This window comes from Indicator indicator, chromosome 10, assembly GCF_027791375.1.
Source record: "Indicator indicator isolate 239-I01 chromosome 10, UM_Iind_1.1, whole genome shotgun sequence".
Classification (NCBI taxonomy): domain Eukaryota; kingdom Metazoa; phylum Chordata; class Aves; order Piciformes; family Indicatoridae; genus Indicator; species Indicator indicator.
The window spans coordinates 16,566,195-16,582,771 of NC_072019.1; the positions used below are offsets into that span (position 1 = coordinate 16,566,195).

The window sequence follows — 16,577 nt, forward strand, 5'->3', positions numbered from 1 at the left end:
GTGTTGGATGCTTGAGGGAAGGGAGGGCAACAGGGAGCACTTTATTCAGCAGCAGCTTTCCAGCACTTCCTTGGCTTTCTGTTTGCAAGGAGAGCTTTCAGGCAGACCTTCCGGAGTTCCTCTGATCTTCACATGTATGTTTTCCAAATCTCTTCCACAGGTGCCAACAAAAAAGCTGAAGAAATATGAGAGAGAGTACCAGACCATGCGAGAGAGTCAGCTGCAGCAGGAAGATCCTATGGACAGATACAAGGTAAGGAAGACGCTGTGTGGGAACCTGTTTGATGGGCTGAATGCCATGGGGCGTGCCCTGGTCCCAGTGGCTGAGCTGAGGTGCGTGTACTGCACTCACCTCACTGGGATGTGCTGGTGCAGACCTTAGGGAAGTGAAGTGGCAGGTGCAACTCATCCCCTTTCTCGAACAAGCACTTTGAACACTTGGACTTAGTGTTTTTTTTCCTAGGAATATTTCAGTCAGGATTTGTAACTCTGAAGACATCCAGGAGTAGCCACATATAATATTTTTCTTCTTTCAGTTTATATGTTTGTAGGTAACTCTCCTGCTGTTGTGCTTTTACGGGAGATCTTCATGAGACGCAGAAACAAAGGGTGATTCTCAGCTACAGACACAAAAAGGAGAGAACACACATTGCTCTAGCACAAGCTGTGTGCAGTGGCATCCACAGAGACTCTGGGAAGATGAACTCTTCCTTGACTGATACGATTCTTGTTACTCATCTTTGTTTATAACAAGTTTCAGTGATTTTTTTTTGTTAATGTCACGCCTAGTGCAGTGGGATCTGGAACTCTCTGGGGTCACAAGGTACTACTGCACTAGAATGAATAGCGTTAAATGTCCTGCTTTAAAGCAGCACAGAAATAAAGGTTCAGTTCTTGACATGATAGCTTGATAGTTCACCAAGAAAAGACTAGTTCTTTAACTTTGGATCAGCATTGCTTCTCTCTCCAATGTATTTGCCTTTATTGTCACTGCTACGTTCTGTTGCCATGAGTTTGTCTGAGGCTTTGCCTCTAGGCATGTACTTCACTTAGTGTTCAGGAGCCATTTATTGCTTACCCTGTTCTGAAAACGCAGTTTTCTTTAGGTGAAGCTGCCCATTGCCCAGGTCAGCTGGGAAGTCACATTGCTTACATATACCTGTACTGTTTTCCTGTTGTTCTTTATTGTGCCTTAATATGGTAAGTGGTGTCACAGGTGGTGTGAAGCCTTCCAGGACTGTGGAGTCATAAATAATCATACAGGTTGCAACAGGTTTACGTGGTCTGTGAGTGTGAGGAAAGTGTCCCACATTCAGAAAGCCACAGTGTAAAAATCTGCAGTGGCACACTATGCCATAATTCATAAATGTGACAATAGAGAGAGTTACAAGTGCAAAGAAATTAAAACTGACTTTGTTACCAAAAAGCATTTACCTGTGAAAATTTTGTAGTTCTTTTGATGTCAAAGTGTGTAGATTTTAGTGATTGTGAGAACTGGGGCTGCTGTAGCAGCTAAGAGCCAATAGTGGGTATGGCCTATTTAGCACAACCACAGTTCACTGCTGATTAACTTCTGCCTAAGTATTTTTCTAGTGGTTACAGTTCTGTGGAATTAAAATAATACTTAGAAAACAAATCAGACTTCTTTAAAGCTGTGGGGAAGCATAGTAAGTATTTCATCACGGGCGATGGACGGTGAAGAACATTATCTCCAAGCTGCAAATGAGGGTAGAGAAGGCGACTCTTTGGCCACTGTGTATGTGAGTCACTGTCACAGCCTGAGGTTTTGGCTTGCACTTTGGAAACTCACTGTGTGATTTTTTTAATAAAGCCAGATTGGGTCTGATCTTCTTAGCAATGCTGTGGTTAGAGACAGGCCCTGTAACTGGTTAGTTCCACATTAAGTTCAAAGTTGGGGTGCATACTTCAGGTGATGAGTGTCATGGAGAAACGCTTGTGTGCTCTCTCTGTTCCTTGTCTTGCTTGTTTGATTTTATTCATGTGTCAAGCTGAGGTTGGTAGGAATTGACATTTCAAGAGTGTTTCCAAAGGGCAGCAAGAGACTCAGGCTGTGTGGTCCTCATGTGCAGAAAGTGGGGAGCCAACTTTGCTTGCCCCTTAAATGATGGCTCTGCAGCCCATGTGTTCAGAAACGCATTTTATTTTGGCAGCTCCAGTGCTGGACTTTGCCCAGCCAGGCTTGGTTTGAGACAGGACTGAGTTCATGCTGCCAAAGAGCCAGGATTGCCTGTGAGCATGGCATTGCTGTTAGCTTCCTCTGGCATCCTGTGCTCCCTGTGTGGGCTCTGCCCCGGAGGCCTCCCTCGTTGCAGCTCTTAGTGTCTGTTCCCAGAACAAAATGAGGTTTTGGGCTGCTGCCCAGGAAGAGGATGCTTCTTGGATGGGATCTCTGCAGTGGAGCTCCCTGTAGAATATTCCTCTCATAGGTCAAGAAGGAAACCGTCTTTCAGTCTGCTGATAGTTTTCAGTTATAGTTGTTAGATTTTGTTGTTCGCAGCTTGCTACTGCTCTTGTTGCCAGCAGAGATTTGTCAGGACCACAGAGATGCAGCAATGAAGGATGTCTTGAGTAAGACTCCTGCTTGTGGCCTGGCCCTCAGTGAAAACAGCTCAATGGAGTGCTGGGAGCGTAGGATCTGGACCATGCAGGCACTGGCATGGGAACAGCCCCCAGATGGCACATGGCTGTCTTCTCTTCTTGGTCCATCCCCGCTGTACTGCAGAGGGAACTTGGGGGAGCTGGCACAGCTCTCACATGTGGATCTGACTTCCACTCAGGCATCCAGGGGAGCCCAGGACCCAGCCCCAGCAGGGTGAGGGCACAACACACTTCCTCTCCTCCCCAGTATTCCATTCCTACAGGTGTTCCCAATCATGGGTACGTGGGGCTGAGCAGCCTCCAGCAGCTGGGTATCCTGGGCAGGGTGCACCCCCAATGCCACCCAGCCCAAACTCTCCATAATCTCCAGCAAAGGGCTGGTTTTGCAGTGTCTTGACAGGTTATTCATATTCTGCAGTGAGCTGTGTTATGTGCCCCAGGTGGTCCTGCCCAGCTCCTGTTCTGCTTGTTGACTGTGATCTGACTTGCCAAAAGAACAGTATTAAAGTGCCATTATTTTTGGTGTTTGTTCCCTCTGTATTTACAAGTATTCTTTAGGAAAAGTGTTTTGTTTGGTTTTTTTTTGATGGACAACTTTTCACTTTATTTTCCGTTGCTTATAACAAATTGTCACGTTTTTGTCAGGTAGATTTTTTAAAAGCACAAAGTAAATATGTTTTAAGTTGCTGTTTGTCACCAACTTTTATGACTTTTGGTTAAAACAAATTGCAAATTGCCTGTAGAAACCATGAGGAAAAGCAAGTTGCATGTGCAGAAAAAACAACAGAATAGTTCAGATTATATTTTTTTCCCCCTATGTATTATGTTTGGGGTTTTTCTGTGTTTGAGACCACCTCATGTAATAGGGTTTTGGTTGACTTGTTGAGAATTGCCAGAGTTGAGTTTGGAACTCCTTAATGTAAAACAAAGAGAATATAAGCACACAAAGAAGGGCTGGAGTTTTGCAAGCAGACCCTGCTTGTGCACACAGTTCTGCTCTGAGAGCAGAAATGCCTTTTCCTCTGTGGACCTTGTTGTGCAATGGAGAAGTCTGTCTGAATAAATGTGTTGTTTGGTTATAACGGGTTTTGTGTGTTTGAAGTGGAAGCAAAAATTAAGACACTGGTCATTTTTATTGAGAGTCATGGTAACTGTCATGAGGGAAAACTTCAGCTAACTCATGTGGATCATTGTTTGGGTTTTGAAAACACATGTGCTGGGGCACTTGGGGGAATGCTTCTTCAGAGTCAACAAAGAGAAACCACAGACCACCTCCAGGAGCCTCTGTGTAGCTTCCCATGAGAGGTTTTCCTAGAGAGTTTGCTGTGAAACCCTTTTGGCTTTGTAGGTGGAGGTTCATGTGGTTTTCCTCCATGATCCAGCCCTTTTTGGTGGGCTCATGAAGACGTCCAGAGAAGTGAATTTTAACAGTGTTTTCATTCCCCCATTGAGGCTCTCTTCTTACTCAAAGATCTGGGGTTTGGGTGTTTGCTCATCGGAAAACGTGACACTGAGTTGCTTAACAAGGTTTGTGACTCGTTACCACCCTGCTTGAGTAGCAGCACAGAGAGGATGCATCACTACCACTAATCCTGTCAGGAGTTGCTCCGCAGTGCTGGCTGGAAGTGAGCAGAGGGTGGAGTTCAGCCTTTCAGCCTTCCTGAGCAGAGGCTGGCCTCCTGCTTCCAAATTTGCTGCTTTCTTTCCATCCACTATGTGATGGAAGCTGGAATATATTGTCTTTCAAACTTGGAGCAAAAAAATTGGTTTTGTTGGGGTTTTTTTGTTATTATTATTTTTAATTTTTGTCTTTTTTTTTCTGCTTTTGTTGGCATTTAAAAATCGTTTTATATCCTGTTTTCACTGTCTTTATACCAATGGTTGAAAGCAGTATTTGGTCTGTGACTGTACAGGAGGTAAGTTGATTTGCATTTGTACATCTCAGTGGTGTTTGTCCCTTTTGGAAATGCAGTATCCTCCTTTTAAAAGCTAACCAGCATTCACCAGCTGCCTTTTGTAACCAGGACTATTTGGGGAAAGAGGAGTCTCTTTTACTGATGGTCGTCACTGAGCAGTGCCGAAGAGAAGGAAATTGTCTGCCATAGCCAGTAGATTGTAGGTGGTGTGCAGCGAGAAGGCAGGAAGCTGTCTGTTTACACCAGGGACAACCAGCAGGTCTGACAGGTTGGCTCATGCCAGGTTACAAAGTGCTGCCTGTGATGGGAGCCCTGCTGTAAGGAACCAGCTCCATCTGTTGAACTTTCTGCCATTGCAAGTGGTGTTTGATAAAGCCCTGTAAATATTTCAGATCTGTATACCTGGATGCCTGTGAAAAGCTGTTTGCTGTTTATGTTTTTGCTGTGTAAGGTTAGGTTTTATTTAGGCTTGAGCAGATTAAAGGTTCCCTCCTAAAGAAGGAGGCAGCTTTTCACTGCTAGATCTGGGGGGAGGAGCTGGAAAAGACAAACCATCTAATCATGCATACTGCCCTGTGTGAACGAAGAGTAAAGGTGGCCCTGTGAGAGACTTTTCAGCTGGGTGTTAGAAGCATGGTGAATGAGCTAAAAGCCTCTCTTTAGCGATTGACTGGATGCCCAAGGTAAGAGATCTTTAACTTACTAGCAACATGCCATGCCAGTTCCAGTTTAAGAGGAGGATAGTGCATTTCCAGCCACCTAGCTTGCTTACCCACTTGTCTGCGAATGCAAAGCAGTAACTCCCAACTTCACATTGTGCAGCTTGCTTTGTGGACACTGAAGCTTTTGGCAAAAGCATAGCAAAAACGTTAAAGCAAATCTCTTACTGGGTTATTCTGTGGAAGTTTTAAGAATTTGCTGATTTCTCCCTCTAAGCAGCATCCCTATGAGAAGGTGTTGGTGCTGCAGCTCCTGGCAGCAATACCGTCCTGATCTGGTCCCAGCTTTTAGGTGACAAACCTCTGACAAATGCTCAGTGTCTCTAAAAATCATGATTTATAAGATGGTGTGAGGAAAATAGAGGTGTAAAACCACGTCGGAGTCTATTACTATTATGACTATCATTATGATTCTTGACTGCAATTTGGTTTTACACTTTACATATTATCCTTACAGAAGAATTTTACTGGTAAGAATTCTTTGCCCCAAACAGAATACAGTGTGATTAAAATAAAAAAGATCCCCAAAGTTATGCATCTTTTAGGAGGGGTTATTTTAACTGTGTAAAACCAAAAGTATTTTACTTACAGCTTCTGTAACAAAACAAGTTATTTAAAGTGTGATCTTCTGGAAAGGAAACAAACTTCCTTTCCTGTTCAGGGCAGTACAGCCTGGTTGCACAATAGGGTCACATTAAGGAGAGAATATTTGCAGAGGTTCTGCTTCCTGCCACAGAGGAAGCTCCCATACAGACGAGACCTGTTCTAGCATCCTCTTAGGAGCTGTGGTTGTCCTTTTTTCTTTAAGTATGCAAAAATCTTTTTGCAAGAGAAATGTAAATTAAATTGCAGTTTCATGGTGGTGAGCTTGGAAAGAAAAAATACCTGAGTGTAGCTGGCAAGCAGGAGGAAGTGATGACCAGTGACTAATGTGCTTATGCATAGAGATCACATTTGGTAGGAAAGCATTCACTGAACAATTCTTGGCAACATTTTGCTGTCTTAAGTGCTGATATATATTAATTTTTACTGTTTTGTTTTTGTTTTCCCTGGAGAACATAACTTACCTTTCAAGTGAGCACAGATCCTTTTTGAAATCTCAGCATGTAGTAGGTTATTGTTCCTCTGCCTAGGCATTTCTGTATGAACTTGGTATTTTTCATTCAGTTTCCATAGTGCAGATTCCCTCTGCGGTCTCTGCTGGAATGAAAGATACACAGACATTGTGTGACTCAAAGCCAGCACTTTTTTTTTTTACTCACTTAAATTCTTTTTGAGGAGGGCACCTCTATTCTGTCCCACCTGGCTATGTTCATCTGAAGATAAAGATGTGTATTTGACCCACAGACATACTTTGAATATGATTCTGTTTCTCAGCTCTGGAAGAGCAGTTACTGAAACTTATTTTTAAAATCCATGAACTACCACTGTTCATCCTTCCCTTGTGTACTTAACCTTCTCTAGTTAGTGCTCTGTATAGCCGTTTCTGCCTGTGCAGAGTGCACTGCATCAAGGACCAGGGCCTGCAGTCTCCAAGTTCTGCATTTCGTGCTGCCATGCCTAGTCCACCGAGCAGGTTCTGGGCCTGTTGCTGAGGGAGTGAGGTCCTCTCTCCATCTGGCACTTTTACTCAGCAGGTATCATGTAAAACATGCACTGTTGTAACTACTGCAAGGAACAGAGCAAGTGCACAAACAGCAACGCTGATGATAGGAGCTCTAGGGAGCTCCTTGCTAAATGCTGCTCTTTACTGGTCCTGCAGAAGATGGGCACAACAGCATCTACAGAAGGCAGTGTTTGTATGGATTGTAAAATGGAGCAGGACAGCTTTCTACTTTCAATGGAAACATTATTATGAGTATCTCTTACACGGTCCCTGTTCACTGCTGCTGGGTGGGATATTATCTGCCTCGGTTCTTTGGATGATAAACAAGCAGGAACCAAGTGCTTCTGTGCAGGGGCCTGGATTTACTTCTGACAGAAAAAGCCTATAATCAGGGTGTCACTTCTGCAACACAAGCATCACCCCTGGGATGTAAGTGGAAGCGCTGCATTTGCACTGCTGGCTTCATTCACTGCTGTTTCCCAGAGCAGCAGTCCTGTCTCGATGTGCACTCTTGCCTTCTCCATGGCTTACACACAATATACTCACTTATTGCTCTTTAGAATTGATAAGGATTAACTTCCTTTTCTGCCTGTTCCTTTCTTTCTGCAGAGGGAGAACCGCAGGCTCCAAGAAGCAAGCATGAGGCTGGAGCAGGAGAACGATGACCTTGCCCATGAGCTTGTAACAAGCAAAATTGCCTTACGGAATGACCTGGACCAGGTAATGCAAACAGAGATGGGTCCCAGTCAGGCTCTGCTGATTTGGATCCATGTGATTCTCAAAATCTGGGCTGTCTTTGTGAGCTCTGCTTGGTGGAGGGCTGGAGCACCTCTTCTATGGGAACAGGCTGCAAAAGTTGGGGCTGTTGAGCCTGGAGATGAGAAGGCTCTGGGAGACCTTACAGCAGCCTTCCACTACCTGAAGGGAGCCTACAAGAAAGCTGGGGAGGGATGTTTTACAAGGTCTAAGATGGAAGAGGGCAGATTTAGACTGGAGATTAGGAAGAAATTCTTACAGTGAGGGTGGTGAGACACTTGAACAGGTTTTTCCAGGGAGGTCATGGATGCCCCCTCCCTGGAGGTGTTCAAGGCCAGGTTGGATGGGGCCTTGAGCACCCTGGTCTAGTGGAAGGTGTCCCTGCCCATGGCAGGGGGTTTGGAACTAGATGATCTTTAAGGTCCCTTCCAAGTCAAACAATTCTATGATTCTATGAAAAAATAGTTTAGGTGGGCCCTCAGAAGGCAGGAAAAGGCAACACTAGAAACTGAATCTGCAGTATGGCTGAGGTGTATATAGCAGTACATTTGTGCTGGCACAGAGAACATGTGATTTACACAGTGCTTCTGATTCCAGGCTGAAGACAAGGCAGATGTTTTGAACAAGGAACTTCTCCTGACTAAGCAGAAGCTAGTGGAGACTGAGGAGGAGAAACGGAAGCAGGAAGAAGAAACTGCTCAGGTAAGGTGTTCTCCAACTCCTCCCATTTATCAACGAAGTGCAAGAACCCTTAAGGGTCTGCAGAAGGGCATGAATATGTTGCAACTGCAGAAATAATTTTGTCTTCAAAATGAAGTTGCAATTGATAATTTACAGTGCCAGTGTAAATATTTCTCTTTAAAAGTACCTTTTTCGGTGTTTTCCTTTGCTTTTAAGCTCTGAATGTTCACTTTTTTGTACCTTTCCTCTTCCTAGTATTTTAATAACCATTTTTATTGGTGGTGAGCAATCATAACTGAGGAGACATGATCAGACCTCTTAGAATGACCTAAATCAGGAGCTGGAGGAGTTGTTGCCTTATCAGAGGCTGTTCTGTGTTCAGCTGCTGATTCACTGAAACAAGGCTGTGAATGCTCCTTTCTGAAGCTAGAACCAGCATCAGAACAGGGTTGAGGGTCAGGAGAATTTTGCTGACTAGCCTTGGCCTTGTACTGTTCAGTCTTAGCTTTCCAGTCCTGTGTGTCTAAAGTGCTGAATACTGACACATACCAAGGTATGTTTTAAAAGTAGCAGCCTGATGTTTTTGCCACTTGAGAGCAGTGACTACAACAATCAAATGTTCATTTTTTGCGTCTCTCTAAAATGGAGGATGCCAAGTTCTCTGCCTGCTGTAAACAAAGCAGCAGAGGCCTTTTTCCTACTGAAAGAGCTCTCCAAATGTAGTGATTCTGAGCAGGGGAGGAATGACTTGGCTGTATTTTAATGCAGTGCCACAGACCAAAATAGACTATTTGTTTTCTTCTGTTAAGAAGATGAGAGCGATAGTGCTGAGAGGTTCTTCTTCCTATTCCACTCCAAACAAAGAAATCATCTGTTTGCCCAAACCTGCTGTGACAGCATGCAGAAAAACAAGAAGGACGTCACTGTTTTGTGTTCTGTGGAGCAGGGTGCACCACCATTGAACACAGAGGAAGAGGATGACCCCACAAGAGGATTCCCCAGGCAGGGATATACACTGTGTCACATGGTGGACTTCTTGGTTACAACTCAATATAATCAGTATTTGTATACTGAGTGAATCAGACACGTGTCTGAAGAACTGGAGGTCGGTAAGAAGAGACTGTAGGACTGTTGTAAACACAGCAGGGCTTAGAGAGAACAATTTGATGATGCATTTTGAGTTTCTCTGCGTATTAACTCCCCTCTTTCAATTCCTAGCTGAAGGAAGTCTTCAGGAAGCAGCTTGAGAAGGCAGAATCTGAGATCAAGAAAACCACAGCCATTATTGCAGAGTACAAACAGGTACTGCTCTGGAGACACATTCTCATGTTTCTTTTTTCAGCCTTTTTCTGAGAGCTGAATTTTCCAAGTTGGAGATCTCATCCTTTCAGGAACACATGTTTCAGGCCTTAGAGAGCAAGCGTTGGAATTTGTTGTGAATCTTGTTGTGGTTTTCCTAATAGACTCCTGATGTAGTGAATCAGAAATAACCTGTCTTTCAGCTGATTGTAGTACTGTGGGCTTGATGCTGAGGGGCCTGAAGCATCTCTGTGAGGACAAAAGGCTGAGAGACCTGGGGCTGTTGAGCCTAGGGAAGAGCAGCCTGAGGGCACCTTATCAACGATGTTCAATAGCTAAAAGGTGGGAGGCAAGCGGATGGGGTCAGACTCTTTTCAGTGGTGCCCAGTAACAGCACAAGGGGCAACAGACACGAACTGGGACCCTGGAGGTTCTGTCTGAACAGGAGTTAAAAATTCCTTGCTGTGAGTGCTGGAGCCCTGGAGCAGGCTGCCCAGAGAGGTTGTGGAGTCTTCTTCTCTGGAAAGATTCCAAACCTACCTGGACACTGTGATCCTGGGAACTCTGCTGTTCTGGGAACTCATTTAACAGGGGGGTTGGACTGCATGATCTCAAGAGGTCCTTTCTGACCCCCACCATGATGAGCTTCTGTGAATGCTTCTTTACTCTGGGGCATCATGCAGCACAAACATGAACCAGTTCTGGTCTCCAGGTTCTTAATATTCCATTTTTCAGTCTCCTTACCATCAGCAGTAGCTTTGTTTAGAGGGAATGCATACACCTGAGTGAGGCAGAAATGAAGAAATGTTGGCTCTAACAAAAAAAAAATAAAAGCACAGTCTGTATTTTAGTACAGTAAACTTTAGCTAAGAGACTGCTTTCTCTGCTCTAGATTTGTTCCCAGCTGAGTACCAGGCTGGAAAAGCAACAAGTGGCCAGTAAAGATGAGCTGGAAGTCGTGAAGGTGAGGAGGATGCCTCTACATGTGGGATGTTTCTAATGCAAGTACTGATAAATGCCAGGGTTACAGAACAGAATGTGAATGGAAGTTTAATGTAACAGCAGTGGTGTCCACCCAGCTGCACTGGCAGCCCCACCAGCATTTTCCATCAGATGTAAACAATGAAAGGGTTTATTTCCTTTCACAGCTCTTTATTTTCTATTCGACAAGATGAAACTCTCAAACTGAGGTGCATGTAGAGCTTGGCTTTTCTTTTTCCTGTTGAAAGGTATACTTTAGGCAGAAAATGTAGAGAGACAGTATTTACTTGGATGTTTTACTTAAATTGCATCTGTAGAATCTGTTGCTTCTCCAGCAATGCACAGTGGAGGGGTTGAAACTGGCTGAATTGGACAATGTCTATATTTAGGGTTCTGTAATTTAAGCAGAGTTGTTTTAAGGAATGGGTACAGCTTGGGCCATCCCCAGAATAAATTCAAAGCATAAACTTCACAGCAGTTCCTCTCCCTTCTCTAAGATTACAAACCAGGGATATCTGCACAAGAAGTAAATGTCCCCTGGTCAGGTAATGATTGCATCCCTCTGCTTTGTCAGTACTGAGTAGGCAGAATTGTTTTCCCTCTGCCATAGCTTCTAGTTGTTTCTTTGCTACTCAAGCTGAACATGGCTTGTTGCTTTTAAATGACTTTTCTGTGTTATTGATAAAATAATTCTAATTCTAGGATTGATGTTGCTGTAATCTGCTGAAAGAGCTCAGTATTCTGTTTTAGTTTGGGTGAGGCAGGCCATCTGTGTTCCATCTTCAGCCATGAGTGACTGTTTCACCCCTCCAGGCAGCATAAGAACCTCACTGTTGTGTGGACAAAAAAAGGGGCATACCCTACGATGCTAAACAAGCACCAACAGCTCAGCATTGGCCCTTGCAGGGCACACAGGCTGCTGGCTTGTTTTTGAAGACATGGAGAAGCTACCTGGCATTCTGCAAAATACCACAATCTGTATTAATTTGGTCAAGTGCTTTTGTGGAAGACAAAAAGTCCCTGGAGTGCCATTTACTCTTCTGAATTGCACTAGCATAAATACTGCAAAATATTGCAAAGCTTTGGTAGCAAGAGGGCTTGAGTAATTCTAATCTCAGAGCAAAGCCTCTGGTTTTAGAGCATGCTCACTAGATTTTAGGAATTTTCATAGTGTTTAGTATACCCTGAGAACTGATCATGAATTTCTCAACTTTTAAGTTTTACATGAAAACTGCAAGTACTAGATGGTTTGAGATTACTGGCCAAAAGGCAGTCTAACTTAAGAATGGCTCCTCCAGGCAGCACAGCAACTCCTCTAAAATGGATTAAAACTGAGATTTCTGGGTGTTTCAGGGCAAAGTGATGGCTTGCAAACACTGCAGTGAGATTTTCAGCAAGGAGGGGGCACTGAAGCTGCCTGCTGTAAGCACAGAGAATAAAGGCATCGAAAGAGATGATGAGAAGGATGCACTGAAGAAGCAGCTGAGAGAGATGGAGCTGGAACTTGCACAGACCAAACTGCAGCTTGTGGAAGCCAAGTGCAAAATTCAGGTAGGTGGAAAGCAAGTTCAGCAGGGCAGTCTCCTAAACCTCATGCTTAGTTGAAAATAGTTCTGAATCTTGCAAAAAATGGGTGCAGAAGGGAGCACATAGACATACCACTGCATACCAGTGAACTTCCAGAAAATTTTCTGTCTTAAAAAGAAAGAAAATGAAAAAGGAGAGAGGTTTTTATTTGTATACTTAAGTACCTTCTGCTGATGCTGCAATTTCAACCTGTCTTCTGTCCCCAGTGCCTGGGAAGTTGCAAGGAGAAGTGCTGGATTTGCAGGGACTGAGTTTGAGGGTGCTTTTAACTGTTTTGTGATCACTTCTGACTGTTCTGCTTTCTTAGGAGCTGGAGCACCAGAGAGGAGCCCTTATGAATGAGATCCAAGCTGCCAAAAACTCTTGGTTTAGCAAAACCCTGAACTCTATCAAAACGGCCACAGGCACGCAGCCACTGCAGCAGCCTCAGCCGGCCCTGCCACCCAGAGAGGGCAGCACATAGTGCCTGCCAGAGCCGCCACAAGAGCACAAAGACCAACACAACTCCAACCCTGGAGGCTTCTCCCAGTGGTCTCTCCTCCTGGGGAAAAGGACAAAAGGCAGGAGGAGTGCAGGCTTGAAGTGAAATTCTTCGGTGTTTTTCATTCATTCTGATGTGACCCTTTTCAAGGGAAAAAAAAAAAAAAACAAACGTAATTGCTGGTTTATGTTGAATTCTTACTTCCCAAACTGCCTTGCTGAAAGCCACGTTCTGATACGTTCATACTTTTACACTTTATTTTATATGACTAGATGTTAAATAAATACTTCAAAACTAGGTCTTTAATACATGACTAATTATTCAGAATTATTTTTATCTTGCATAGAAGGTTTCTTTCTTCTTCTGGAGGAAGAGGGAGGATGGCAGCTGTACAGTGCTGAAGCATAACCTCTGGGTAGAAAGCACAGTGTAATAAGTACATGGGAGTGTGTGCGGGTGTCTAGGATCACATGCACCCTGGGACCATCTCAGAAGTTTATCTCAGCCACTGCGTCCTGCAGAGAAGCACTTTTTGTAAAGCTTAGGCCACAGCAAAGGTAGTTTTGTGCTCTCTGGGCACAATTGTTTATGAGCTTCCCTGATCCTTTCTTAGTTGATTTTTTTTTTCCCTTCAGAAATGTAAGTTAGTGCAGTTCTTTTGTAGCACTGTTGTTTAACGGCTGTTTACAGCTGAACTGGAATTTAACATAAATTTACCTAGTTCCCTTTTATTATTTTGTGTTTCTACTAAGAATTCCTTCCACTGGGATAAAGGGAAGACTGTTCAATAATTATTTGATGTTTTTTTGCTGAGAAGCAGAATGGAAACCTTGCATAGTTCTGACCTTTTGTTAAACCCTCTGCTGTAATGGGAAAGTTTGGTGAATAAAAGCGCTGAAAAGCTTTCCCTGGGTCTGTATTAAAATTCTGAATTTGACACAGAAATGAGGCATCAAATAAAACCCCACCCAAAAGGCTTGTGCTGCAGTGATGAATAAAACATCACAGGAGCAAGGTCTGTTACTTGGTTAGGGAATGCTACACTGGTATTACTTGTTTCTATAAACCCAACCATTTCCAAGTGGAACACAAACCCTAGACTTGCCTGTGGGGTAGACTTCTCTGATGATTCCCAAACCTGTATGGTTGTTTTGTATCTCTTTAAGGTAAGAAAATTCAAAAGCATTTGTTTTGACTGGACATAAAAGTGTTTATAGAAATACTTATTTCATGGATAATTAAACTATTGCTTGAACTGATGGACTATTTTTTTAATATACCTTTCCTGTCTAAAGGTGGTCTTGCAGGTAAATGTCATTGCTGGACTAAAGGTTGTGTATTAATTGTTCCATTGACAAAATTGTTCCAGGGACATGAGTTCTGTTTTGATCCATTTTTTTTTTTTTAATTCTAAGGAATGCCATATCTTGTCCATTTTGTACAATAAAATCTAATGATACCTATCCTCTGTTTTATTGTCAAGCATAATTGAGAATTCTTTTAAACGGGGTAGCACAAATTTAATGTTACCTGTGCCAAAAGAATGGTTCTGAGAGGCAAGTTGGGTGTTTGGAGTAGAGATTAAAATATAATCACTGTCCTGAGACAACTCTCTTTTCCAAGAGTAAGGGTTAAAAAAGGTTAATTTAAAATGTACCTGCAAGAACAGTGACTGTCTGAAAACATGAATACAGTGAGGACAAAAAGGGGAGGTGGGGGAAGCAGAAGGAATTTCTTTTGCAAATATTAAGAAAGATTCTTTTTTCCCTGGTCACTTTCTTGCTAGTATTTGCCTAAATGTTTCCATTCTCTTGATGGGCTAAACCTAACCTTCAGTTATTCACTAACTAGTTCTGCTTCACACTCAAAACTGCATAATACGTATGAGGAAGCGACATTTAAGAATTCCTGGTAAACATCTGATCATTCCATGTGAGAAAACTGTGCCAATGAATGACACTAATGGCCTGACAGCTGCCTGCATTTCTCATTTAATTTCTCTTAAATCATAATTAGAAGTGGATTTAAAACCCTGCCTGGAAAAATACAATAATAATATAAATGAGTAAGACTGTGGTGCCTTGAGCAGCTGAGCTAACCTAACAGCTGCTCCAACATCTCACTCTTCTAACTCCCTGTTATGCAGTGCTGTCCCCTGTCCTTGTTGTGCCATTTATTGGAGCTGATTAAAACCAAACAAAAAGATGTGGGTGGATTTTCCACACCCCCAACACCCTCCTGTTAGTCTCTTGCTAAGTTAATGAGTTAAATCCTCTCAGAGGATCCAGTGAGTGCAAGCAGATTGTGGAGGTGAGGCTTCCCCAGTTCCCCAAAAAGAACTGTTCCGTAAGCTCGTGTTTGATGGAACTGGTTCTTGACACATCACCCTTCTCAGTGTAGCAGCTCCCTGACTTTGGAAGCTGAGTCTCCGTGACACAAACACGTTTTCTACCTGCTGGCCATGGTGATTTCAAAGCTTTGTAGGCTGGATACTGGCTCACATCAGCAACCATTTCAGAAGGCAGTGGCTGCAGTAGCACCCTGGCAGTGAGCTAAAAGCAGTCAACAAACTCCCACCTTCGACATGTAGATCCAAGGTAGCATTGTAGCAGAGGAACTTGGAAGAGTAATAATTACATGGAAACTGTGTTCTCAAAACTAGTGAAAGGAGAAGAAAATTGCTTTGTGGTGTTGCCTTGATGAATAAGTACAGTTATATTCAGAAAGAAGGAGAGGAGCCAGGCTGCAGGATTAAACCAGGCAAGGTGAAATCCTCCCTGCTGACTATACATGCTGTTGGGAAGCTGAGCTTCCTATCAGAAAACAAACCTGGGCTTTAATTAGCCCTTTCAGCAGTCTGTGACAGAGCTACAAATACCGGCATCGCAGACCCACTATCTGTCAGGGAGAGCTGGCTCCATGTTTAGCTTTTCAGCAGGAAACCTCTTCAAAGTCTCACTGAAACAGTTCTTTTCATGTGGCACTGGAGCAGGAGGCATAGCTCCTAAGTCTGGAGTGATTCATCTTTTTCTTTCCCTGAATCAGTATTAAACTGTTCACACAGAAAAAATTATTTTAATTAAAAAAAAAAATAGATTTAGTTCCACAGATACATAATGTTTTTGGGAATGCACTGGTCTGAAATAAAGCTTTTACTGTGATTAGGGACAAACCTCCAAATGATATTTTTAGTACAACTATCTTGCTGGATTCAAATCTGTTCTGAGATGCCCAATATAGGTGGAGGGGGGAAGTTTGTTTTGTTTTGTTTTTCACTTTAAAATGTAGTTGTTTTTACTTTGATTGTAACACTTTACAGGGTAAATGAAGCAAGGCTGATTTATTTACATGGTACATCTGTGAACTAGTCTTGTATTATCTTTGTGAATCAAACATAATATTCTCAAGTAATAGGACTTATTTCACTTAAACAAATTCTAAATGTATCCAGAGAGAATTAAAAGCAAATAAATAGAGAATACCACCAAGTGTTGTTAATCCAAGAAACTGCAAAATCCCTGAGGTTCAGATGCAGTCATGTTGAGTAAAACCAGTCTCAGGAAAGGGAGGCAGCCATGTAATCAGTATTGCCAGCTGGCAAACACATCCTGCCCATTAATTAGTATCTCCTTTGCTACAGCTATGTTAAGTTGCTTACATGAGTAAGCATTGTATATGCCTTGTTGGATGTTATAAAGGACTTCTCTTGGCTGGCCCTTGAAATGCCTTTTAAGATTTAAGCTTTCATCCGTGCCATTGTGTTAAAAGCAACTCAAAACCAGCCATTTGCAAGAGGGGAGAGAGACAGAGAGGCAAGAACAGCAAGGATTCAGTCCCTCGGCAGTGCATGAAGTATGCCACTGATTGCAGAGTTACAATGGCACTCACTGACTGAATGTTGCAGTTTAGGAGTAAAGAAAAATTGGAGTTTA

General features: G+C 43.0%; 1 protein-coding gene across 1 annotated transcript in view; it reads left to right on the plus strand.

Annotated features, from left to right (window-relative positions):
* The window catches only part of RABGAP1L (RAB GTPase activating protein 1 like), a 256,762-nt gene extending 244,135 nt beyond the window's left edge, over positions 1 to 12,627 (plus strand). The window contains exons 19-25 of the mRNA XM_054384644.1: positions 161 to 253; positions 7,470 to 7,580; positions 8,214 to 8,318; positions 9,516 to 9,599; positions 10,489 to 10,560; positions 11,931 to 12,128; positions 12,472 to 12,627. Coding sequence (XP_054240619.1) covers positions 161 to 253; positions 7,470 to 7,580; positions 8,214 to 8,318; positions 9,516 to 9,599; positions 10,489 to 10,560; positions 11,931 to 12,128; positions 12,472 to 12,627 — 819 coding nt within the window. The remainder of the gene's footprint in view (positions 1 to 160; positions 254 to 7,469; positions 7,581 to 8,213; positions 8,319 to 9,515; positions 9,600 to 10,488; positions 10,561 to 11,930; positions 12,129 to 12,471) is intronic.
* Positions 12,628 to 16,577: the final 3,950 nt, after the last annotated feature.